This window comes from Pseudorca crassidens, chromosome 3, assembly GCF_039906515.1.
Source record: "Pseudorca crassidens isolate mPseCra1 chromosome 3, mPseCra1.hap1, whole genome shotgun sequence".
Lineage (NCBI taxonomy): Eukaryota > Metazoa > Chordata > Mammalia > Artiodactyla > Delphinidae > Pseudorca > Pseudorca crassidens.
The window spans coordinates 62,261,066-62,287,809 of record NC_090298.1 but is presented as its reverse complement, the minus strand read 5'-3'; the positions used below and the strand labels follow the sequence as shown (position 1 = coordinate 62,287,809).

The window sequence follows — 26,744 nt, the reverse complement described above, 5'->3', positions numbered from 1 at the left end:
AGGATGGCCTCAGCGAGCTGCCCCACCAGTCTGATTGGATAGATCGCCATCCATGCTCACTGGCATCGCTCTCTGCAGCGGGGGCTCAGGGCCTGCTGTGCAGACTCAGTTTTCTTGGAAGTGAGCAAAGATTGAGGGTGAAGGAGAACAATATGAAGAAAAGAAAGGGAAAGGAATAAAAGAAGGATCTTAGAGAGAAGACAAGGGGAGGGTTTTGTCTCTGCTGCGTGTAGAATTGCTTTGTCGTAGTCCGGCACGCGTGGGGAAGTCGGGGTGGGCATGTGAGATACACCATGACTGCTGTCTGGGTCTTGGCCTTCTCATTGCTGTTTTTCAGAGGGTGAAAGATAACCACGACTCAGCCTGGTCGCAGCATCCGTTTTGACTTATGCCATGCCCTACCTGTTCACTCCCGGTGACCACGTTGGTCACTGGAGAGAAGTAAGAACAGGACTTGGGAAACGTGGGGAGAGGGGAAGAGATTCCTGACTCTTTCAGAGACCTGGCCCCATTTTACACCTGAAAAATTCACCTTGCTTTCTCTGAGAAGGTATTGTGACCTTGGTTGCCCGACTTCAAAATACCTTCAAAGAAAAGACATGAGGGAAGTAGACGGAGCATCCCCTACTTCTCCTTAGAATGAGGCACCGGAAGCTTCTGGCTGTCCAGAGGAGGCTCTGGATTTCTGGCTCTCCAGACAGATGACGCCTCCACCAGAAGTCAGATGTAACCGTTCTATGTCTCAGTCAATTTAAGAGTACCCCTGATGATGACGCATTTACTCATTCATCAGCCTTGTGGAAAACTAAAGAATGCCAAAATGTTATAAGGCAGGCCAGAATTAAATTTCAATCCAAGGAGCTTTTATTGGATGCCCGATAAATACAAAGACCTATAGACTCAGGTCTACAATTTCTTGAGTTTCTGCTCCAAAACCATATTAGAGAGTCATTGCTTTAGAAGCTGTACCCTAGAAAATCAAAAACAAAACAAAGTATCATCATATATAAAGGGAGCAAAAGAATTCAACTGTATCATTAGAGGAAAAACAAAACTACTGCCTAAGAGCAAGCGGACCAAGCACGCATTAATTTGAGTAAATCTAGGGACTGGGATATCTTTTTAAAGAATCAGTTGGAAAATCTCGAGGAAAATTGCAAACTCTCTTAAAATTCAGATAGAATATGCAGTTGATATGCAAATAAAGGACTTTGCTATGGTAACCACTTAATTGTAGACAGATAATCTCAGAGCCCTTGGATGATGATGTTCCAATTCCAGTAACAAGTCATCACGTTAAGTATGGCTCTGAATATTTATACAAGTGGTTCAGGCACTCTGTTTTAAGAACTTAACGCAACAGTGGTGTTCTTCTAAGCTCTGACGTCACTTCAGAAGTAATCTGTGCACTCATGTGCCCAGGCACAGTTAGGCATAGTTATGAGTTCAGTTGTTGTATAGAGGCTTCCCAGTAGCTTTATTAATTGGCCCTCAATCTCTTTTATTAAAAGATAGCCCCCAGTACAGATGAAACCTAAAATACACATATTGAGAAAATGAAGCCAATATTAAAAACTTCAAACCAAAATACTCAGTGGCTATGTGTTCAGAGTTGAAGGACAGCCTCAGGGCCCTAGTGTTGAAAAGATGGCACTCGCTTTGTTGCAGAAATTATTTAACGTTATCTGGACCCCAAAACTTCAGCAGGCAAGAAATTTACTTACTGTCCTGAAAATTTCAGAGCTCAGTAACTAAATTTTTTAACTGTCTTTTATTCTGCTATGCACTGCATTTGATTTTTTTTGGGGGGGGGGCAGCTTACTTTGAATTATAAGTGTATTTTGGTTAAACAGGAGCTCTTTCTAATCCTACATGTTGGATGAATAATTTATCAAGAAATAGTTTATAGAGTTCTTCCAGTTGCATAGAAACAGTTTAGGAAACACCTTCTCACTTGGAATGCAAAGTAAAATTTTATCACTAACTCATGGGAAGGAATAATCTAAATTAGTTTGTGGGGATGCATCTTAACAGGTAAGAGTTAAAGTTTTAGAAACTGCCAGTGAAGTAATTTGCATATAAACATGAATCATTGCTGAGAAAGGTTTAGGGAGGCTTCAGTGTGGGAGAAACTGCATCTTTCTTGTGGATTGTTTCTCCACATATTCTAGGGGCATCTGACAATTCTTAATTGATGGTCATTAATTTTGAGTAATTGTAACAGAAACTTCCTCTGGGGGGCTTGGCTGTAAGGTCTTTTTATGACAACTATGCTCTGATTGTCTTCCAAAGAATTCTCTTTATTGCTTTGTCATCCGTTCTCCACCCACCACCCTGGAAGAGTATTTTTCTTGCCAATTATAATTCCATGGAAGTGTTTTTAGTAGAAAACAAGTACCCTACTAGACTCCTCCAGGGAGACGGTATAAGCATTAATACAAGCTTTAAGTAAAAAATTACCGACACCGATCCTTCACTTTTCTTCTCCTTCCCCTCAGAAAATCTTGTTGGTTAAAAACCTCTAATGTTATTGATCATGTACTAAAATGACATGTAGATATAATCTGCTCTGCAAAGACACTGGTTATCAGCTGAAAACCCTTTTCATTACCAGTGACCTCCCATTTCTGATCTGGCCTTCAAAGCAGAGTTTTTAAATGCCAGTTGGGCCCAGTCTAGCTTGTCCATAAACCCTTGAAACTTTAAAATGAGGTGCAGTGAAAACTCTTTACCTTTTCATTTATACAGTAAACAAACAGGCTTCTTAGAAAGATGTCCCCATCCTAACACACACACACCCCAGCGGCCTCTCACTGCCTTTGAACAAGGGCGTGCACCCTGCTAAGGTTTGTCAACTGAAAAAAAAGCACAACGTGAGAGTTGTAAGTTAAGTTTTATTGGGGGCAAAATGAGGACTATAGCCCAGGAGACAGCGTCTCAGATAGCTCTGAGGAACTGCTCGAAGAAGTGGCGGGGGGAAGGTCAGTATATATGTGGTTTTGGTGAAGGGGGAGCGTGCAGTCAGGCACACATTTTTTGCAGAAGGTTGCTGCTAGTCTGGTGAAGGTTACTGCTAGTCACAAGGAGAAAATGTCTCTGTTAATGATTTTAGTACTTTTCTAGATAAGAGAAGATGCAAGAATTTGGGCTCATAAAATCTTCTCCTGCAAATATCTATCTGAAGGCCTGTCCTGCCAGTTTTTCCCAGAGCACAGAGTGCCTCATTCCTGATCTCCACCCTGAACTCCTTTCAGGGGGTGTTGAAGGTCAGCGGCTGCAGTGGCTAGTGACTTAGTCCTTGTAGAGGCAGATGGCAAGCGCCAATTTTTAGTTGCCACCAGTCCTCAGCGAAAACGAGAAAAATATGGACAATGTTGTAAGATTTCATAGTGCTAAATGTGTTCAATTTAAAGAACTGTCCTTTATTCTTAGATGACATCCTTTACCCTTTTTGCGTTAAAATACCCTTTTTTATGAAATGATAGTGAGAGGAGTTAACGGTTATTTTTAGTGTCCTTATATTAGCAAAAGAAAAACTATTGACCTCCCAGTAATTTTTCTGGAGATTTTGCTAGTGTCTGAAGTCCAGAAGCTTGGGAACCACTGTTCTAGAATATGAGCAACGGTGTGGATTGTGACTTTTTCACAGCCCTCTAATGTTCAGATTGGGGCCTGCTACATACACACTCGGCGCTCAGTAAAAGCTGTTCACTGACAGAAGCATAGTCTGTTCTGTGCTCACTAATCCGTGCTAGAAACTGTGAGTTTCTAGGCATTTGGAAAGAGTAAAGGATGTAGTAAATGCTGCTAAGTCTCAATCCTAGCATGTACTCTGCCCTCCTAGACAGAGCATAAATAAATGAGTCATCATGCAAAGAACCAATAAGAATCTTTCCAGAACTGGCAGTCAGTAAAACCAAATCCTGTCTGGGCTTTATAGAATAAATCTTCAATGAAAATTTGAAAAGCCTTAGTGGGCAAAGTGATTTCAAAAGTAGAGATTAACCAAAGGTGGCAGTTCTTGGGCAGAACTCCTTGATTCATGGTATAACTAATACTTTGTTATATTACTCTTATTTATAAATACTGTTCGAATACCCCTGACTCTGAATGGCTAACTGGCATTTTGGTACTGAGGGTAGTGTCTTGGCATCTGGAGAAGTCAAGCAGGCTGGAACCGCGTTGTTAATTTAGCCTTGGGGCTTGGGAGGCAAGGACCAGAACTCTTCTTGGGTAGAAGAGACCTGGGGGGGGGCCCCATCCTGGTGTCTGTAGTTGTCATAAGCAAGATTTGAGAGCCTGATGCCTTAGATTGAGAGCAGCATCCCGAATGTAGACATTGAGACAAGCAAATCTCTTGTTAGCACAGGATTAACTAAAACCTACTGCCTGCGTACAGGTAATGGTGAATGGTGCAAGGGTTCAGGGTTAGGAGGAGGTCAAGGCAGAGATCCTCAGCTCTGTTCTGTGAATTAAGAAAGGCTACTTGGGGCTTCCCTGGTGGCGCAGTGGTTGAGAGTCCACCTGCCGATGCAGGAGACACGGGGTCGTGCCCCGGTCTGGGAAGATCCCACATGCCGCGGAGCGGCTGGGCCCGTGAGCCATGGCCGCTGCGCCTGCGCGTCTGGAGCCTGTGCTCCGCAACGGGAGAGGCCACAACTGTGAGAGGCCCGCGTACCGCAAAAAAAAAAAGAAAAAGAAAAGAAAGGCTACTTGGAGGAAGCGGGATGGTTAAACCATGGCCCCAGCTGCTGGAGGAGGGATGTAATTTGGCGGCTGAGAATGCTCTCGGTGCTCGATTTTGTCTAATCAGCTACAGATGTCTCTCCTGGAAAGTTCATAGGATATGGTTTTTTTGTGGACCAGTTTGTGGACGGCATTAGTATTCTAGGTAGATGTGCAGTTTCAGATGGTTCCCAAGTGCACAGAATCTCAAAGACTAAAATGTAAACAGATGATACGGCTTACATTTTCTCCCCCTGGTCTGATGGGTTTTGTGCTTTATTTCCAGTTTTCTGCTCACACAGATTCTTCAGGAGAGGACATCATAGCGAATATTATGTTGGTTTGAGCTGTTCATAGGTGTTCTTTCTAGAAGTTTTTTTTGGCCAGTGGCAGCCATTCCAAGGTGACATCTATATTGTAGTAAAGGAGGCTGATGACACTCAGATTGTAATGCAAGAGAAGGGGTGGATGGAAATCCTTTATCTTGTTGTTGTCTTGCTGCAGGGTTAGCAAATCAACCTGCCTGAGAATAGGTGAGCCTTTATTTTTGTGCAGCCTTCCTCTCCCCGTCATCCCCTTACAGCATTCCTGTGGTTTTTTCCACTTGAGAGCTGTTCATCGTCATCTGCTCTCTAACGTCTCGTAGGTATAAGCGAGCCAGCTTTTGAGGATATAGCAGTCTCCCCTCTTCAGCTGCACAGATGCTTTTGTTTTGGAAGCTAGTCTTTGGTGTGCAGTAACGCAGCAGCCTGGATTTGAGTCCCAGCTCCACCACTGATTAGCTGTGTAACCTTAATCCCTCTGTGCCTCAGTTTCCTCATGTGCCAAATGATGATATTCATAGTACCAACCTCACAAGATCCTCTCACGGAGACAACTCTCATCTGAGTTATATTTAAAGTGCTTAGCACTTAACTGCTGCCGTTGTTATTATAACAATTATCATTATGATCATTAAGAGGTTCTGATCATAAGTTTATCTGAGTATAAACTTCCAGCTTTAAAGTATTAGTTGTGAATGTGTAAAATTGGGGGAGGGTGTTTATAGCTTAAACTCCATGTCATCTTTGCTTGGCATCTACCATTTTTACCACAGAAGATCTTTCCAAAAGGTTCTTCCAAAAATGAGAAGACTAGAAAGGAAATGGGAATCAGAAATGCCATGTGAAGTTGGTCAACAACACAGTATGTGTAGAGGACTGTGTTGGATTTGGGATGGAGATGGAGGTAGAAGCCAAGGAACAGAACACACTCCTTACTGCTGTCCAGTTTATAATCCAGCGGGAGTTCATCTGAGCCAAATGTACATACTTTGAGGCATCTAAGAGACCTTGGAGCCAGTGCTGTCCTATTATGGGACAAATGCATAGTATGTCACAGCAAGATTCCTAGTTTTTTACTATCACTGTTCTGGATAATTTTCCAGATAGTTGGCTAACCATTTACTTGTAATTTTTTATTTAAACTTTTTACCTGGGAAATTCTGAGTTGCCTCTCTTCTTAAAACAGAGTGTAGAGGACCTAGTTCAGCCTTGCCTTGGTGAGTGAGAATGACCACTACAGGCTGTCTGCAAAGTCCCTGCACAGGAGGAGTACACAGGTTCATACTGTGATCTTTGGAAAGAGAAGAGCTGGATGGCAAATTCGTTGGTCTGACATGGTGCCTTCCTCAAAGCACAGTCTTAATAATACCTGACAGTTTGCCTTAGGGAATTGTGAGAGAGAAAAGGTCCCTACCTAACAACAGTTGACGACTTTCAAATAGCTATTAGGGACTGCCAAAATGACTTCCAGCTGTCAGCATGGAAGATGACTTGGGAAAAAATTCAAATTTAGACAGAAAAGAGAGGTAAACATACAGATAAATGTTAACTAGCAGGCCTAGGGTGGTTGTGTATCACTCTGTACATCAGTTGTTGTACCACATGATGGTCCCAGACTTAGAGTTAAATAACTAAACATATTCCTCTTGGAAGCAGGGAATCACCTCCTCTCCCTCCCCTGACCACCCCCCCATCGCTGCACCTGCGGTTGATCTATGACACTGTCCTCAGGGCTGCTGATGGGAGTGGGTATTTTCCTGGGCCGTCAGCAGTTCTACATTCCTGCCTTCAGTGCCGACACTTTCTGTCAGTCTCTCCATTCTCCAGGCTCATGCTGCTTCTAGACACCGCCCTTACCACTTCTGCATACTGCCATGGTCCACCTCGCTCCTCGTTCCCCCGGGTGTACCCTTCTGCCACCTGCCATTTTCCTGAACTTCTCCAGGTTTAGCCCTGCACTGCGCCTCCCTTCCCAGCTGGTGTCCCGGGCAGTTCCCACAGTCAGCCACAGCATGTCTTTATAGATGTCGTTACCGCTGCCAAGCATAGTTGGAAACAACTTCAGAGTTTTGAGGCTAAGATGATCTCTAGATTACTGAAAACTTATTACATTTAGTTGACTTACTGCTTTTTTCTGCGTCATCTCCCAACAAAGATCTATTTTCTGTAGCCAGAAAGGAGATATTCAGTGCTTGCAGTCAGGTAGAAGGCCAGTCCCATGGTTTGGTCCCTTTGTGTGTTTCATTAGTAAGTGTGGCTGGTGTGCTGTTAGCCAAAACTGCCGACCCCTGGGATTCACCGTTATCGAACGTAGCTTTTCCTCCAACCATTTAAAAAACTTGGCAAGCACTTAAAATGGCTTCATTTTAAAATGTAACCATCCACATCATAGCACTCTATCTTTTCATTCATCCAACAAATATTTACTGAACACTTATTACACGTCAGACGTTGTTCTAGGCAATTGGGATACATAAAGAAAAAACTGCACAAAGTTCTCTATCCTCGTGGGGTTTACATTCAAGCTGGTGGAGACACAATAAACCAAATAAGTATACAGTATGTTAAAAAGTGATGGGTGCTATGGAAGGAAAAAACAAAAGGAGTAGCCAGGGTGAGAGAGGTTGGGTATGCTGGGGTGATAAGGAGGGAAGCTGCAATGTTAAATAGGGTCGTCAGGGTAGGATTCGGTGAGGAGAGATTCAGCCAAAGACTTTAAGGAGATACAGGAGTTAGCCCTATGGACAGTCAGGAGGAAGAGCTCTTCCGGCCAAGGGAGCAGCTGGAATGAAGGCCAGCAGGCTTTGCCGCAGAGGGATGTGGGCCCTAAGAGAGGAGTCAGGAAGGATTCTAAGGGTTTTCACCTGAGCAGGTCTAAGAATTGGGCTCCCATTTGCTGAAATGAGGTCCACAGGGCAAAGGCCAGGTTCTGAAGTGGGGAGTAGGAATCAAGAGTTAGGTTTGGACATAGTTTTCAAGTACCTTGTTAGATATCCAAGTGGAGGTCAAGTAGGCAGTTGGATATGCAAATCTGGAGTTAAAGGTGGAGATCAGAATTCAGGAGATGCCAGCCTAGAGGCAGTATTTAAAACTGTGGGACCGAGTGTGATCAATCAAGAGAATGTGGAGAAGAGGACAAAGGATTGGGCCCTGAGCCCTCCCGTGTTCAGAGACTGGAAAGGTGAGGAAGACCAGCCAGGGATACCGCGAAGGGACAACCAACATGGCTTCCCGTGTGGAGGCAGGACACTGGCAGATGATCCTGCAAGAGGCACTGCCCTGTCTCCTTAGTTTTGCTTTACCACAGTATTGTCAGTACTTTCTGAACTTGCTGAGTGAAGCTGTCACCCCCAGTAAGGCTGGAACGCTCTCTGAGCTGTGTCCCAGAATAGGGGTGGGATGCAGGAAGCCAGTCACTCTCCCATCTGATCTGTCTTGCTTCTTGTTAGAGGGATGGCCGCCTGGGCCAGAGGTTGAGGGGCAGGGGGTGCGGTGACAGGGGCAGCCTCCCGGCACAGCTGAGCTGAGCACCTCAGAGACTGGAGCTCAGTCTGAGTCACAGGGTAGACCTGACAGGGATAAACACCACCAGGTGAATTTTTTTTTCCCCCCCAGAGCTATGTTGAATGGGAAATGGATGTCTGATAGTTAGATGGTTTCCTGCTGGGTTCCTAGATGAGTCAGTGGCTGTTTCAAAGCCAGAAATAAGTTGAACTCTTGACCTGTTACCCAACTGTGTGACATACCCTATGGTAAATGCTAAAGATAAAATTGTGATGTAAATCAAGAAGGATAAAGCTTTTCTGCCCTCAAGGGGTTCAGAGTTCTGCTGGGGCCTTGCTCTATCCTCAGGGCCGAGAATAATGCCTGCCACTTAGTAGGTAACTCAGTAAATTGAGTTGAATATACAAAAATAACATGATAAAGAGCTGAAGAGGGATGTGCACAGGGCAGTGGGAACACACAGAGAATAACATTCTGGCAGGAAGTGGTGACAAATGTCACACAGAGGTGACATTTGGGCTGGGATGGGGGGAGGGTATTTCCAGGTGGATGAGTGCCCAGGGGGTCAGCATGAGTGAGACCCCTTGTTCAGGTCCTCAGCTAGACCTAGTTGGAGCCCAAATGTATCAAATGATGCTAAGCCTGCTGTCCGCTGTCTGCTGTGCACTCGCTCTCCAGAGATGTTAGGGTATTTCAGAGCTTCAGAATGAGCTTGTTATGACCTAGTGGAGGCTGAGGGTGCGTCCCTCACTGGGGGCTTCTCCACAGGCTGCTGGTAGCAGTAACAGACGGCCATCTTTTCTTCCCGTCCTTAGAAAATTTCCTTTGGAAACTGAGGTCTAGTCAGTCTTTACTATTTAGTCTGGAAGCCTGTCTGAAGGGGAGGTGGGAGTATGATGTCCAAAGACTCACTTGTTCTTCTGTACAACAGGGGCCAGCCTCTAGTTCTCACTTGTCAGGCCAGGAAAAAGGGCCTCCTTCTGTACAGACAGTGGGTGACACACAAAAGGCAAGAAACCTGGAGTCCGTCCCCTTGGCCAGCAGGTAGCAAAAGTGTGGGGTGATTGGGTGACAGACTGGCAGGGAGGGCGTCGGGGCCGACACAGCCAGGGAGAGCCTGTGAAGTAGCCACGGAGCCTTCCGCACTCTTCCTTCACAGGCTGAAGAGCAGTGGTTCAGACTTGGCTTCCCCGTTCCTAGCGTCCCGGACGCTTAAAGCTGGAGGTGGTCACCTTCAGACAAGTAACATATTATTTATTGCATTCAGCAACTCGTAGTCTTTCCAAAACTGGAGTCTTGGCAAGATTATGGAGGTTGTTTCCCCCACCTAAGGGATTTGATTAAAACTTGTATTTGATACCATACTGTTTCACTTCAAGGCAGTAGCAAGAAAATTACCTAAGATATATAATTTTGTGGCCGGTCTAATCACAGTCAGTGCTGACTGTTGATCAGGAAGACTCTGACATTACTTTTCCCAGGGTGTTTCATTCATTTTATTTTTTAGCACCTTCTTTTTCAAGGCACCAGAAACTCAGCCATGAAACACAGCTCCTGCCCTCTCCCTTTCAGAGCTCATGGAGTCTAATTATTTGAATTAAACACAAACCACGTGTTTAGGTCACCCATAGACTCTAAAAATTCCTGTGTAGCAGGATAGAACTGCTGGGAATCCAGGGTTGAGTCTGAAAGCTCCTTCCAGGTAGGGGAAAATATTACTAAAATGGCAGAGGGACATGATGGGTGTTGCAGTGTGATAGCTGGTGCCCATGAGAGAGCCAGCACCCTATGGTGAGCCTTGGTAAATTGTCAGGGCTCTGTCTCCAGCCTGGTGTGGCATCTGTGGAATAGTCCAAGTGACTAACCATCCGTTCCTTTTCATTAATTTCTTTCTTAATTAATTAATTTCTTCCCCAGATAAGGTTGAGTCATCCCCCAAGTGACCCCATGGTGAGCATATGCTGGCATCTTCTAGTTCTCTTGGTACCATGAACTGCGAGGCTGTTAGCAAGAGAAAAGGCAGGATACAAGGGAGAGGATATCTCTTAAGGTTGGGAAAAAATGGTACCTTCTTGGGTATCATCAAGTCGAGCCACTGCAGAAGTTACCGGCCCTCTGAACTGCCTGTGGTTTCTTGTAGTGGTGGCTGTTTTCTTGGGTAGTTGGCCAGTATCATCCTGCCTGCCTTTCCTCCCCCTCCCAGCTGGGCCTGTCGCAGCTCAGCCAGGCACCAGGAAGAGATGCCAGTCAGAAGGAAATGACATGCCCACTGGCCTAGTCCCTTATTTTCTCTGCCACCCTCCCAACACACATTCACACACAGCCCAAACGGTGATGCATTAAGGCAAGGAGATGGAAAGGCCCCAGAGATAGGCTGGCCTCACTTCAGGAGCTGCGGGGGAGAGCAGACCATTGTCTGGTGTGGCTCTTATGTGAAACTCAATCCAGAGCACACCTCAGCTGACAGTCCCTGGTGCACTCCAAATTGATGACTAGAAAAGCCACGCCACATTTGCAGCAGACTTGGTGTATGTCTTACTGTGTTCTCTTGCCTGCTGTCTGATGTGCCCATCTAAGAAGTCGTGGACTTCAGTTCTGTCTCGGTAGCAGGTGTCATCAAGCCTATTTGGAATCTGGGGCGGATGTTTGCTTCTAGCCCCTGGGATTCACAGGCCTGGACCAGGCAGTGTGACAGGAGAAGCCAGCCAACCAAGAGTGTGCATCTCCCTTCCTGCTGGGATAACTTCATTCTTGTTGATTGGCATCTGCCAAAGTTATTTTACTCTTTCTCCCCAGGGGCACTATGGTTTAGAAAAACTGTATTGCAAAGCGAATTGCACTGACATTGATAAAGTTTTATTAAGAGTCTGCTCTGTGCCAGGCACTGTTCTGAGCACCGCCCTCGTGGAGCTTGAAGTTTAGAATGGAGGTGGATTAACAATCAGAATAACTAAGTGAAGTATCAGGTTGAACCACATGAAATGACCATTTTTGTAGGTAAAAAATGGACAAATATTGACAGTTTCGTATGACTCAAAGTAATCTATTCTGTTTGTCAGTAATAAATGCTAAGGAGAAATAATAAAGCAAGGAAGGGGGGGATAGCAGGTTAAGGGAGAGGTAGGTGTTTGGAATTGTAAATAGATGGGACCAGAAGACCAAGGAGATGGCACTTGAAGGTGGCTGGAAAGCTGTCTGCAAGAAGGGCAGTGCAGGTGAGAGGAGCGTAACAAGAGCAGAGGCCCGAGCACGGCTGGTGTGTGGCCGGAGCAGAGGGCAAAGGGCAAGAGAGGCAGGCGCGGGGAGCTGGGGCACGGAGGACCTCGAGGGCCAGGGAGGGAAAACTGGATTTTACTCTGAGAGCTGGGAAACCTTTCTGGCCTTCTCGATAATCTTACTTGGAAGCAGAAAGAACCTGTTGAGATGACGGCTGTGACTAAGGAGTGCTCGTTAGGGCCCAGGAGCCGGCGCCCAGGCCGCTCGGGAGCTGCGCCGGCCCGGGAGGCGAGGTGAGGTGAGGGCCGCGTGTGGCCACCTGAATCGTGGACATTTCTGGAACTCCTCTGGTAGAAGAGCCTTTTTTAAATACCTAGAAAGATGACAAATGCTTGTTCTGTCCTTGCTCACCTGAAGGCCGGCTGTTTTCTCTCTCCGACTGTCTTGTGTTTTCACGGCATTAACCAAGCTAGGGGCAGCTCTGGTGAGTGCTGGGAGGAGAGGCCCACCAGCCAGGCTGCCCAGGTTGGGAGCCTGTCGTTTGGGCGCACATCACATGCACCGGGGCTCGCAGCCTAACAGAGCCACTTTCTGTCACCCTTCCGGGGGACTGCCCTGTGGGCTTATAGTCAAGCTGAGGATTTTGACAGACTCTTAAGCATGGCGCCCTTTTATGATGTCTCCCTGCTGTCCTTATTCACAGATCGATTGGCCAGTAGCAGCCACAAGATTCTAAGAAGGCCTGAAGCACCTCAGGAACCTTATCTGAGCTACCAGCAAAGAGGACAGCTAAGGAGAAGTACAGGGGTGAATGTTCCTGAGTGTTCTGAAAAAAGGGGTCTGATGATATTAAAATAATAGTTATTTTAAAACTGCTGGCTTCCCAGAAGGATCTGAGACAGCCACATTATTTTGTGCATCCTACAAGCCAGAGCCCAGCACAGGGTGGCAGAGCTGCTACGTGACAGCAGACTCTGTGCTTTCGGTCTTCTGTCCCTAGCCCCTATCCAGTGCAGGAAAGGGCGTGGAGAAAAGGGAACCCTGCTGTGATGATGGTGGGAATGTAAATTGCTAACAGCCACTCTAGAGAAGGGTGGTTAAGAAAAGTATTTTGCCATAAAGAGAAACCCTTACAATTCAAGGGTTATAATGCATATTAAAATGCATTAAATTTTACTAGTTGGACTTGTTTAAGCCACATAATACAAACGATGTGTGCAATTAATATTCAAATATAAACACTCTGGCCTTTTAAAAGGGAGAGCCGTTAATACTGCCTTGCCTACAGGCTGCGTGCTCGAAGTGCCTCTGAATCCTCACACAGGTCCCAGCGATGGTGCCTCTGGTTTCCAGCGCAGTAACTTAGGACCGGAGGGAGGAAGCTCCCAAGGTTCCATGTGCCTTGGGTGAGCTTTCCTAGGGAACAAGGTGGGAATTAATCGGGATTTATCACAGGCTTAGAAATACAAAAGAATTAGCTCAGTCATCGTAGATCTCCCCAGCTGAGTTACATTTGTTCAGATGGAGAATAGTTTATTCTTTCAAGGGTACTCATTGTAGCCTCCTCTCCCCCAGTTATGACACCTTTCAAAATATCCACCCCCCCACCCCCCCCAATAGGCCAGCCTGTCTATTCATAACTGGTAAACTTTACACTGCTTCTGCTTCTGCATGGAAGGGGCCTGCCAAGGGCTTTAACCTGTTACCTAGCGCTAGTCTGTGTTCCAAGTTGTTGTTAGGGACACAGCAAGTACTCTTTACAGACTGTGTAACACTCACACCCACCTTATGAGTTAAGGATGAGCTCATTTTACAGGTGAGTAATCATACTTCGGTTCAAAGACTTCTCTAAGGTCACCCAGCTCGTAGATGGCAGAGCTTGGATTCAGACCTCTATCTTACTCCAAACCTAGAGACCTTAACTACTAAGTGACCGACCACCTGCTGAGTTGTTGCTGTGGTCCACCATCTTGCTGGTTTGTGTCCTAGCCTCACACAGGGACTACAGGGGCCTTTCTGCTATGTGACTTCTAGCCAGACATCCAGACCAGGACAGCTGGTCCGGGACTGTGCCTATGCCAGCGCGCCAGCACATTCTCCACAGGCGGCCTGATCCTCGGCAGGATTTGCTCCATGCGCCCGGTCATTTCTAACAGCATCTCTCCAGGTATCTGGGCCGCTGCTCCCTTCACTTACGCCTCCCAACACTGGATCGCATTTCCCTAGCTACGGATCACCGCCACCTGGCTCCCAGCACCCCGACCTACGGAGAAATGAGGGCTGCACAGTTAGAAAAACTTTTGTGAATCGCTCTTCTTCAGACCGTGAGCGTGTAAATGGATTCCCTCTGTTCCACCCCTGCTAGAAAGCCCCGCGAGGCCTTCAGAGGAGAACAAGGGGATGAATTTGGGAAGTAGGGACAATCAGACCCCAAAACCCACTCTAGTGCCATGATCGGGGAGAAGATGCTCTCCATGACAGCTGTGATCTGTGGTCTGAAACACAACCTTCCTCAAACCGAATACTAGCACAAATGCAGTCGTGTTCTTTTTGTCAGGAAGTTGCTGTAAATGCCTAGGAAGCTTTGGTGTGGTAACCCCAGAGGATTTCAGTAAAGGTAGGAAAAGAGAATTTAGAGTAAGCTTAAATTAAGAGGACAGAACTGCTAGTCCAGTGTATCTAAAAAACAGGTCTTTTTGACTGTGCATTAGCGATCTTGATGATGTAGGTGACATTCTTCAAAGAAAACTCTTTCTTCCTGCTACGTCGAATAAAGCCATCTTCTTCCCGCAGCACCCTTTCTACCAAGAAAGTTTTGTCGGTAAGACCTGAGGCCGCTCAGTTCCCTTCGTGGTCCCGGGATGCGGACGCCCTCGTAGGCAGCGTCTCCCGTGCGTCGGGGAGGCGCTCCCTCCCGGGCTGCCGCGGGCACAGAGCGGGCACCTGAGAACGACTGTCTGTGCCTCACTTGCCTTGCCTAATCCTGCCCTGGAGTAGCTCCTAACCCCCAGGGCTGGCAGGAAAAAGGCCTCTCAATTTCACAGTGAGCAGCTGGAGGGAGAGAAAAATGGGCCTTTAGCATGGCAGTGCTGTGGTGGCGTCAGCACAGTGGAAACAGAGCTTCTTAGCGTCTCCTCAGAGCTGAGCTTACTTGAAAGCACTCGGACCAAAGGTTCTTACGGAGTTTGCAAGTGGCCTCTCAATGTATGTGTAAACATAGAAGGTCTCTAGGTGTGCGGTTGGTTGCTGGTGGATGCCAGCAAACAGACTCCTCGTGGGTTTATCTTTAAAGCATGACACCCAGCTTAAGATGTGGTCTGTCGCATTTAACCACGGTTCTCCGTGAATTCCCTCACACCGGGGTGGGCAAACTTCTCCTGCCAAAGGCCAGAGAGTAGATATTTCAGACTTTGCAGGCCATAGGGTCTGTAGCAACTCTCCCTGTGCTGTCCCCGCACAGAAGCAGCCACGGGCAGTCCATAAACGAATAGGCATAGCTGTGCTCCATTTACCAAAACAAGACCCCACTTGACCTTAGTCTGCCGACCTCTGCCTCAGACCAAAAGGGAACTAACTGCTCCCTGCAGTAAGAGCCCTGTGGGAAGAAGTAGTAACAAGGTTACCTGCTTTTCTAGAAGAGGAATTATTAGTGGGCTCACATTCCAACATGTACAAAAGCAGCTAAAAATATTTTCATTAAAGTGATTGATTGATTGTCTTGATCAGGCCAGATTAGCTGCCTAGAAACGGTCCCCAACACTTGCTATTGCAGAACGGATGCCGTTGCCCAGAGCAGGCAGATCGAGTAGCCATTCCACAGACTGGCGCAGTTACTCACTTGCCATTGGAGAGCCGTGGGGCTTTCACCTGTTTTTCTTCTGCCCTGCAGGCCTCTTCCTTATCCTGGGTTTGATACTCTACCCTGCTGGCTGGGGCTGCCAGAAGGCCATAGGCTACTGCGGACACTACGCATCGGCCTACAAACCCGGAGACTGCTCGTTGGGCTGGGCCTTCTATACCGCCATCGGGGGCACGGTCCTCACTTTCATCTGTGCCGTCTTCTCCGCACAAGCAGAAATTGCCACCTCCAGTGACAAAGTCCAAGAAGAAATCGAAGAGGGGAAAAACCTTATCTGCCTCCTTTAGTTTGGAAGAGACATCAATGCCGTTTTCTTGCTCGTGTAACCTTGTGAAACACTTGACTTCCGGTTCTGTCGTTTGAATCGAGTGAAGAACTAGCCTTTACCTACCAAAGCCACGTTCCACAGCCCTGAGCCTCGCCAGGACCAACGACAGGCAACACCCAGCTGCACAGAGTGACTGCACAGGAGGGCCACGGTGCAAACTGTAAGAGATGGAACGTGAAAACAGTACATAAACCCTGACACGCAGTTAAGTTCTGTCAGACTCCATCTCCCCCCAAGGCTCAAGGAAGGATGATGACCTAAACCATTAAAGCAGCAGTTTCTCTGGTAACAGAAGAGACCATTGGCCAGATTTGCGGGCTGTTGAGAGACGTTTCTGCACAGGTTGCATGCCTGTGAGCATCTCTGCCTCAGAGTGAGGTTTGGGGGTTGGTGCTTTTGTTTCCTCCTAGTTCTTTCAAACTCTCCCAGGTGGAGACTGCAATGAAGACTGCACACCCACCGGGGAGAGGATGTGTGCTAAAGGGCCGAGCAAGACACTGTCGGTTGCTTAGCTGACCCAAGGGGTCAGCAGGGACAGTGTGGAATTCTGTGGTGGGACTTATTCTAGGCTGAATTCCAGAGTCAGGTGGATCAATTGAGCTGTCACTCCAAGAGTTTAGAAATTTGAGTAAAGGAAGAATAAGAACCTGTCCAATCATGAGAATAAAAGTACAAAATCCTGCTAGTGGAGACAAATTCATTCCACTCCCCAGCAGCCAGGCTAGCACCAGTACTGGCCCAGTCTCCTCTTCCACTGGAGATCACATGGTGTTCTTCTAGGGCTAGGACTGCGCTTTGACTGCCAAAGGAAACCTCGCTCTGTTTCCTGATTCCAGGGACAGAGGTCTCCGAGCCAGCTGTGGCTCATTCATCTGGTGACTGGGAGAGCTTGCCAGAATCTCAGCACTTGCAGGGAGACCTTTTCCCACTGTGTGGTAACCATGCTGTATTCAGCTGTATTCCTACCCCCCAGCAGCAGCAGGATGGCATTCTGTGCAGAAAAAGGAGCTAGAGATGGGAGTTAAGTTTTTCTAGTTACTGGTGTTGGTCCTGAAAGCAGACTGAAATAACATTAAATTGCTCTAACTGGTGAGTTACATCAAAGGCTTCATTCTCAGGAAAGCACAGAGTAGATAGAAAGTTAATGCAAAATGAATGAGAGCTAGACCAAGCTCATAGCACCTGCCTATACCTGTTTACAGAATGAATGAAACACCACTATTAAAAAGGATTCAGGGGCTTTTAAACTAGTTTCTATAAATCACCAACATAATTGATTCAGGAAAATGATATTAGCCATCACTTCAGACTTACTTCGGAACCGATCAAAGTGACCAGAAAGAACCTAGTCTGGTATTCTCCTGAGCTTCAGAATTGCAGAATGCGATAGAAACACTTCTTTGCAATTTAAGCAAATGGAGTGGACCTGCCAAATTTCTGGAAGGACTAAAAGGACAGGTCTCTTTAGGCTTATGAATCTGCTTACTTGAGGGCTTGCTTTGTTTTGAAAATTTAACAAATAACTATGAACCTTGTTCGGGCAAGGTACTGTGTGCTAAGCACCACCAGGTAGAGAGCCCCGATTCAGATTTGACAACCCTGCCCTGAGAAAATCATCTTAAAGCTGTGTGAGTCTAAAACCATGCCTTGCTGCAGAACAAGTAATTGCTGTAGTTGTTCCATTCCAGTTTAATTCCATTCTAGCCTTCGGCCTGTACCAGAAACCGTTTTATCTCACAGATAATGAGCTAAAGGGCAGGAAGGCGGGGGCATGCAACCAGGTCTTCATGAGCTCACCATTCTTAGACCAAAGTTCAGAGTAAAAACAAGATGTACATCTGTGACTTCAAGGGGTATCCTTCAAGGGGTATCCTTCAAGGGGTATCCTTATGTATCCTCATAGCAGCCTGTCATAAGGGCTCAGGACACAAACAATAACTGTGTCTGACCCCACACAGAAATGATAGGTTATGGCAGCCACTGGACAGGACTCCTGTCCCTTACTGTGCATCTGTATGCTCTAACCAAGTTCTGATGCCATCACAGTCATTGCTTTTTAACCCTTGGCAATAATTTTCATTTAAAAAAAAGCAACTCCCTCCATCAGGCAAATGATTTAAAACCCAATTTTTTTCCTTAAATTTATCATCACAAGATTCACTGTACTTCTTCTTCTATACAAGATAGAGAACCCATGTTACAACTCTAATTTTACACTCTCACTCTCCTCGCAGACAAGTCATAAGCTTAGAGGATTCTCTAAGCACGTCCATCATCTTTACTGCCTGACTGCGCCTTCACTGAGGGGCGGTGGAGGGCGGGATATTCCTAGGTCACTCTGATAACAGAAGTCATGAGCGAAAACGTGACCTCTCTTGGCCAGAAGAAAGTCACCTGACAGTGTTTACTTCATCAGTCTGAATGCTACAGAAGACCAAAAAAAAACCAGCACATGCACACACACAAAACCGCAAACCACTAAAAGCCGCTTAAACACTGATTTGTTAAGCAGAGCAGAGATGAAATTTCTCTAGCAGAGAAAGAGGAGAAAGGTAATGTGGGCCTTCTAAACCTTTAGTCCATTTAGCCAGGCTTCAGTTGGGATAAATGGAATATCAAAATCAGGCTAGTCTAGACAAAAACTGCATGGCTGTTTAAAAACCACTGCATAGGAGGAATGTGTTAGAAGGAAATAATAGATTAAAAATAATTAGACAATCGTTGACCCGCAGCTATTTTTCTATTAAATTTCTATCAAGCGCCTCAGTCTAAAAATCTAATATACCTGGACCATTACTGCTACCAGCAAGTCTTATTTATTTTTTGCCTGCGTTTGTGCTTCAAGTTTTGTGATGGGGCTGGGCTTCTCAATGAACTCCAGGAAGGCAGAGATGTGTGCTTTGGAGTCTGTGGATTTTTTAAACCTGTGTGCTGATTCAACAATGTTACATTAATTGTGTAAGGGTTTTTGTATAGTTATCAAACATCTGTGGTGTAATGATCTTTGTTAAACATGTATTCTGTAAAGTGCCATTGTCTTTTTTATGTGTAGCATATTTAAAAAATATATATGTATATTATACATACACAAGTCTGTGTGAAAGATGTGCAATAACAAAGGTGTATGTATGTTTTGTTTTTTGGAAACTGGACAGGAGTCAGAACAGAGATTGTTTCTGTTTTGGCAAAGGAGAGTTAAACATATTGCCTTCATGGCCTAGTCATTAACCCATAACAATTTTAATGCTACACAAACCTATGTGAAGAAAAGACTGGTATGAAATCATTTTTTTCCTGGGTCTAAATTAAAATAATCACTAGATTTATGTGAAAGTTAAGCCAGCAAGACAGGCCCAGTTAATGCTAGTCTTTCATGTGAAATGTGAAGCTGCCACGTTGCCTTTTCTGTTTGTGTGATAACTAGTAGCTGGTACATAATCACTAAGGAGCTATTTCTTAACATGCTTTGATAGACCACGTTAATGCTAGACCACTATTTAAGGGCTAATCTCACACCGTCTTAGCCATAAGGGTCTGCTTAGAACAGACCTCTCTGTGCAATAACATGTGGCCACTGGAAATCCCTGGCCTGCGTTTGTATTTGGGCAGCAGTGACTCCCAAGGGCCAAAAGAAATAAAAGCACGACTGGGATTTCTTCTGAGACTGTGGTGAAACTCCTTCCAAGACTGGGGGGTCATGAGGTGCTTTGGAGGAACTCAGCACCACTTGATATGCAACAGCCACTTGAGCCAAATATAAAATTGTATTACCGCTGACGGACTCCATGTGAGCCTTTGAATTTCTGCTTATCCTATTATATTGTAAACTAATACATTATTTGTCTAGCATTGATTAGGTTCCTGTGCGTATGTATTTTCACAACATGCTCCCCTACCCTCCCCAGATATGAATTAAACCAGATTTTGCAAACTCATTCTGATTCAAGTCTCAGTATATTGGTTTCAATATGATGTGTATCATTTCATCAAGAAGATATCTACCAATCAAATTTGAAAGACTAACTTATATGTAATAGTGATGACAGGAAAGAAGATATTCAGGTATTTTAACTATGCCATTCACTAGTAACATATATACACCTGCCTTAGGTTAGCTTTAACTTCAAGATAAGTATATGTTTCTTTCTTGGAGAAGCACTGATGTAATTATAAATAGGGAGGAATAAAACCCTCTCAAATACTATACAGATATCTTAATTTTAAAGTAAAGAAATATGGAAATGCTTCAAAGTATTTAAAAAGCTTTATAAATGTAAAGAAATGTGTATAACAAGGGAAAAGTCAACAGAAGGACACGTTCACCCCTTCCAACAAAAATACCAAAGTTAAAAGCCAGTCATGGAGCAGTTCACATCCACATTTCCTGAACGTAATCCTGCCCATAAAAAAACCTCATCTAGAAGCAGAGTTCTAATTTAGAAACTCAAAGAAGACACTAACAACCCTTTTCATAAACTCTTACTCTGTATCGCGTGAAGCACTTAGTGATAGAATATACAAAAATGGCTATTTTCCTGATCTAGGGCCTGTGACAGCTGAAACTACTTGTAGCTTTGGCTTCTAAACATACCTGACACATGCCTGCTTTCTAATAGGAATCAAAATTAAAACTGACAAAATTACCCAAATCAATAAAAGCAAAATTCTTCCATATTATGATCTAAATAATCCAAGCAAAATTGGACGTTTTCAGTTGCTTTTTCAGCTCTTGTTACATCTTCCTCAAAAGTTAATCCACAGGAGAAAGGACCCTGGCTTTAAATTGCGGCACAGGCTGGGTAACCTTCACCTGTGCTTCCCGTTTCATCATTAGCAGTTTTGCTACCGGATCAACTTTCCATGACTGATCTTCCTGGAACACACTGCATTCAACTTACTCCTAGCTCACCTTAAAGTCTTTGCCTAACATAGTAAGAGTCTTGACTATTCTGGGCATTTCCTTTAAATGGGTTATTTCGGTAGCTTCCAATAATTCAGTACCTTTTTAGACTCTCAAGCACTAAAGGATAAGAGCATCAAAGCAAACTTTCAGCCTACTCTCCAAAGCAGCAAGAACCAATAACTGTCTTGATTTCAGGGCCCCATCTGGTTGCTTAGTCACTTGGCTGGGGCCATCCACTGCTGCCCCTGCTATCTTCTTCCTTACAGCTTCCTCCTCACCCTGGAGAGCTCTGCAAGATAACTCTTTAAGACATGAACAGCTCATTTTGCTTAGATACACAGGATGTAAATAAAAGCATAAATGAATAAGAGGAAGTAGTAAAACCACACGGAAAAGAAAAATCAATCAAATAACTTGTAGCTCTTAGTAGCTCTTATGGCTTTTTATAGCCAAATATCCTGAAAAACCTAATACCTATGCAAGCAGTCCACCAAGTGCCTGTGTTTGGGAGAAACCACTAAAATTTATTCTCAAGAGAAGGAAGCCTGAATTAAGGCAGGAGATAGTGAAGACAATGAGATGAAGTGAGTTAGGGAGAAAGAAGGGGCAGCTTGGGGACTGACTGGAAGCAGTGGGGGGAGGAGGGGAAAGAGTCTAGGGCGACTCCCAGGCATGTGGTTTGGGCACTAAGCAGAAAGTGGTGCCATCACCTACGTCAGGAATCCATCGGGGACAGAGACAGTGAAGGTGTTAAGCTTCAGCTCAGGCTGCCAGCGGCGAAGTCCTGTGTGCAGCTAGAAATATACCATGGAGAGAAGACCAGCTTGGAGATACAGATCTGGGAGTCTTCAATACACATGGACAGAAAATAAGAATTTTTAACCATTATGCACTTTTCATGGGCAGGTACTGGGCTAAGCACTTCTTTTAATTCATTTATTCATCAAAACCCTATGAGTAGAAATGATTATTATCCTCATTTTACAGATACATTAACTATCACCCAAGCAACTTAACTGAGGTGAAGTAATCTGCCCCACATTAAAAAGCTAGTAAGCCAAAGCTCAAATACAGGTTTGACACCAAAGTCTACATTCTCAAACAGCTGTAGTTTCTTTCTACCAAGAATGTACCGGGTGAGAAGGCAATATTAACACAAACCCCCAGGGGACACCAACATCTCTGCATAGTAAACTCTTAGAATAACCTCCAAGTTCAACTCCAAAAAGACCGCACCGTAAGATGACAACTGATGAAAGCACTGCTCCCTTTCAGAGAAAAACCTGGTAATTTTTCATACTTTTCAAGATGACAACATACATACCAATTTGCTCAATCCTGAAAACAGAAACTAAAAATTCATCAAGTATATGACAGTGGTAAAAAAATGACAGTTTTGTTTTCTTATTATAAATAATCTCTTAACAACGAGGTCCTACTGTACAGCACAGGGAACTATATTTAATATCCTGGGATAAACCATAATGGAAAAGAAGATAAAAAAGAATGGAGGGCTTCCCTGGTGGTGCAGTGGTTGAGAGTCCGCCTGCCGATGCAGGGGACATGGGTTCGTGCCCCAGTCCGGGAAGATCCCACATGCCGCGGAGCGGCTGGGCCCGTGAGCCATGGCCGCTGAGCCTACGTGTCCGGAGCCTGTGCTCCGCAACGGGAGAGGCCACGACAGTGAGAGGCCCGCGTACCGCAAAAAAAAAAATGTGTATGTGTGTATAACTGAGTCACTGCTGCACAGCAGAAATTAACACATTGTAAATCAACTATACTTAAATAAAAAAATAAATTATAAAATAAATTAATAATCTCTCATCCAGGATAAGCAGCTATTATGATTACATAAGAGGCCTATTTTCTTCATAGCCGATCTAATAATTAAATAAGGATTTGTTTTCAACTAAAGTTTCTCCAAACACACACACAAATGCCAAAGACCATTTAGTAAGTTAGCACTGCTGTGAAGAGCAGGCAGCAGGTACTTACCCACACGTGTGGAGCTAGGCCTTGGTCTGGAGATTTCAAAAATAAACGTCGTAATTTTTTTCTTGATTACTGTATATTTTTCTAGGGTCCACTGTCCCTAAAGGATGGATATGAATTACTGGAAATGTGGAAGGATGAAAAAGAAATAGAGAATTGGAGCGAGGTGGCACCACGTGGCAGAAGCAACCCCATGCTTGGCAAGAGTCATGGGACACTGGTCCAGCTGCCTCTCCCTAGCCCAGCACCACCACTCACTAAGTGACTGGGATAATTTCCGATTCCTCTATAAAAATGGGGCCAAGAATAGAAATACCACCATAGGTTTGGTGTGAGGATTAAGTAAGTGATGTATGTGAAGCATTTAGTATAGCCTCTGATATACAGTAAGTCCCCAATAAGTATGTTATTATTAGAAGAAAATTAAAAGAATCTTCTGTCCAGACTGATACCACTTGGAGTTGATCTTAAAAATTAAAGAGTTGTTCTAAAAATTGTGAAAAATAACATAACCTGTTGTTAAAACCAATCTAGTTTTGGGACTTCTCTGGCAGTCCAGTTGTTAAGAAACTGCCTTCAAATGCAGGGGATGTGGGTTCGATCCCTGGTCAGGGAACTAAGATCCCACATGCTGTGGGGCAACTAAGCTCGCACACTGCAACTACTGAGCCTGTGTGCCACAACTAGAGAGCTCACATGCCACAACTAGAGAAGCCCATGCGCCACAACAATGACCCAGCACAGCCAAAACAAAAAACAAAAAAAACACAGTCTAGTTTTTTCCTAGAGAGGCTCAATGGATTGGCTACCTGAGGGCACCAATTTTTTCCATCCTGTACTAATCATCTTTAGCTTAGTGCTTTCAGGAAGTGGAAGATTTCTCTGTGGATACAAGATACATGGTCACTCCTATTTAGCCAAACTAAAAAATAAAAATGTAGTGTCAGGTGATCCCATCATCTCTGGGAAACCAGAGTGCTCAGAAAACCTCCTGATTATTTGTCAAACTTGTTGATGGCAAAGCCTTTTTAGAAAAGGAACATCCAATCCTGGTAGAGTGTAAATAAAGAGGTCCTGCTCCTGCAAATGGAGGGACAAATTGGTACAATTTTCTGGAGAGCCATCTGGCAATGCACATTAAAGATCTTAAAATATACACTTACGCTTTGACCCAACAACTTGTCCAAGGAAAGAACACAAGCTTGGGCCCCAAATTTAGCAACAATATATCCCTTGATTATATTATATTAATTATTAATTATATTAATTATATTATTTATAATAAAAAACTGAAATTCAGAACCTAAAGGAATAACAGGACTTTGAAAAATAATATATGATACATGTATATAAAGGTAGCTGTACAGCTACTAATGTTACAGAAATAATTCATCAATGTGAAAAGTTCCACATATTTATATCATCATTGAAAAAAAGATTACAAACCATTGTGTTAGTTAAAATTCTCTAGTAAAAAGTAATAGGAAACCAACTCAAGATAGCTCAAAGAGAAAAGAGTAAGAATTTTACCTGGAGAATGTAATATCCAAATAATGAAATATGGGTGAACAGTCAGGCCTCATACAGGAAATAGAAAGCTGTTAAGATCTTCTATGTCCTTCATCCTACTTGTTTTTGCATGTCTGCTTCATTCTTCACTTTCATTACAGATCAGCTTTCTAGTAACTCTTCTGAAGACTTGGCAGAATATGGCTATCCACATGTCCCAATTCTGGAACAGTGTAATTCCAGACAAATCTACATTCAGAGTAAAAATTTAATGAGCCACGCGTGACTCCATTATAGCTAGGTGACATCCAGTACCAACGTGGTCTTCAGGGGCCCAAAGAAATGGGGCTTGTGAGAGCTGGATAAGCCATCCCCAGAGGATCTATTACAAGGATGTAGAAGGAAATCTTATTTCTTAATATTAGAAAAAAATTGTCTTCCTAGGAAATTAATAGAAATATATGAACCAAATCTTAACAGTAGTTATTTATGGGTGTAAAATTATAAGCAACTTTACCTCCTTTTGCTGTAGATATTTTTTAATAATTTATGTGAAATGTAATTTTATAAACTAAAAAAGTTAATTTTAAAAGCTAAACTATCAGGTCATTATGATATATTGCTAAGTGAGGGAAAAACAGGATAAAAGTTCACATTGTTTATATCCCTTAACTGTATAAAACGTATGTATAGAAAAAAATGGAAAAAATACAATAAACATTAGCAGTGGTATCTCTAGATGATAAAATTACATACTGTCTTTATTTTCTGATTTATCATTTTCCATACTCTTCAATATTTCTACAACAGATATTTTTCCTACTGGAAAAAAAAATTACTCGGAGGGATATGTATGCCCAGTGGGCTCAGTTTCTGTATAGGAGACTATAATATTGTAGGAACCACTGTCACTGCCAGATAAAAAAGTTATTCGGGGCATCTCTTTTCCTCACCCCCAAGCACCTGAAGAATACTATAAATTGCCAATAGTAACAACTACACACAACCATGATTTATCTTGAGAATCACTGGCCCACAAAATTTTTAAAGAGTTCTGGAGGAACTCTAGGATTACAGCTAAGTGCTAAAAACAAGAGTTAAAAAATAAAATTTGCGGGTTATGATTCTACAGATTCAACTGTTTAAATGTAGACAGGATAATATTCAGAGTAATCTTATACAAGTATATGAAACACTACTAGGCACAAGAGGATTAACGACTTTCTGTCCCCAGTAGAGAAAAGATAAAATGGGTTTTAGTGGCAGAAGGACTTTAACTACACCATCAGCCATGCCAAGCCCAGAAAGTTATAAGATGAAAAATAAATCAAGATTTGGATAAACTTAAAATTTAACACTTGCTGCATTGTTATATACCGGCTCCCATGTCCCTTGCCATTTGAAAACATGAACAGTGCCAATGAAAATTCTCCAAGTTGAAGGCTTTGTCTTACCAAAACCACAAAGTTAAATTGTAAACATGAAACCTACAGGAAGGGTAAGAACACTAGAGGGGAGCCTTTCCCTATTTTCCTGGAATCTTCAAATTAAAGATATCTATATATCTAGGATAGATTAGTGGCAATGCCTGGCTGGCTTAGAAATGTTCTGCAGATTCCTTCCTATCTTTCTGTAGACTGTGACAAAACCTTAAAATAAGGTTTAAAAACACCCATCCTTACAGAAAGCATGCTGTTTTGTATAATGTACCCTAAAATTCTAGTAGAAATACTTCACTTTCCATAATATTTAACCATTGAGATACAATCTTTTAGTTTAATAAACAAGTATTAAAAACAACTCTAGTGTTTTAAAACATATTATTCTACTCTAAATAAATTTATACTATGGTACTTGAAAATCTATCGAAGTGTACATCTTAACCATCCTCAATTATTTTTACATTAACCGCTTTCATTTCCCCTCTAAAGTTCTTAACCACATGGAATCAACAAATTCCACTAAACATTTACCTTAAGGATAAAATGGTAGGAGATACAGTGAAATGATGTGTGATGGCCACTGTCATTCTAATAAGGGAAAGTTGCACAAAAAAATGTAACAAATTCTGTATATAAACAGTCTAAACGTAGATTTTTACCAATAAAGATATAAAATTAGATGCTAATGTCAGTGTTTTCAGAAAAAGATAAAGTAATAACTGTATAAGCATTATAGTACTACAAATGATTTACAGAAACTAAGAAACTTAATTAAACATAAACCCCCTCTAAAATGCAAACCATACATTATCTCAGCATGATTTATAGAAGGACTGTTTCCAATGAAAATCCAAACTCACTTTTAGGTAACACCCAGAAAACTGAAAATGCTGTTCCTATTTTAATTTAACATGTATTTCTCAAATAAGATTCACCATGAACA

The 26,744-nt window shown here is 43.6% G+C and overlaps 1 protein-coding gene across 7 annotated transcripts in view; it reads left to right on the top strand.

Annotated features, from left to right (window-relative positions):
* Positions 1-19,890, top strand: part of LHFPL2 (LHFPL tetraspan subfamily member 2) — a 179,333-nt gene extending 159,443 nt beyond the window's left edge. For 6 of the 7 annotated variants that reach the window (XM_067731070.1, XM_067731068.1, XM_067731069.1 and 3 more), the window contains one exon: positions 15,658-19,890. In XM_067731070.1, coding sequence (XP_067587171.1) covers positions 15,658-15,914 — 257 coding nt within the window. In that variant the 3' untranslated portion in view covers positions 15,915-19,890. The other variant, XM_067731074.1, reaches the window with a different exon arrangement.
* The last annotated feature ends 6,854 nt before the right edge of the window (positions 19,891-26,744 follow it).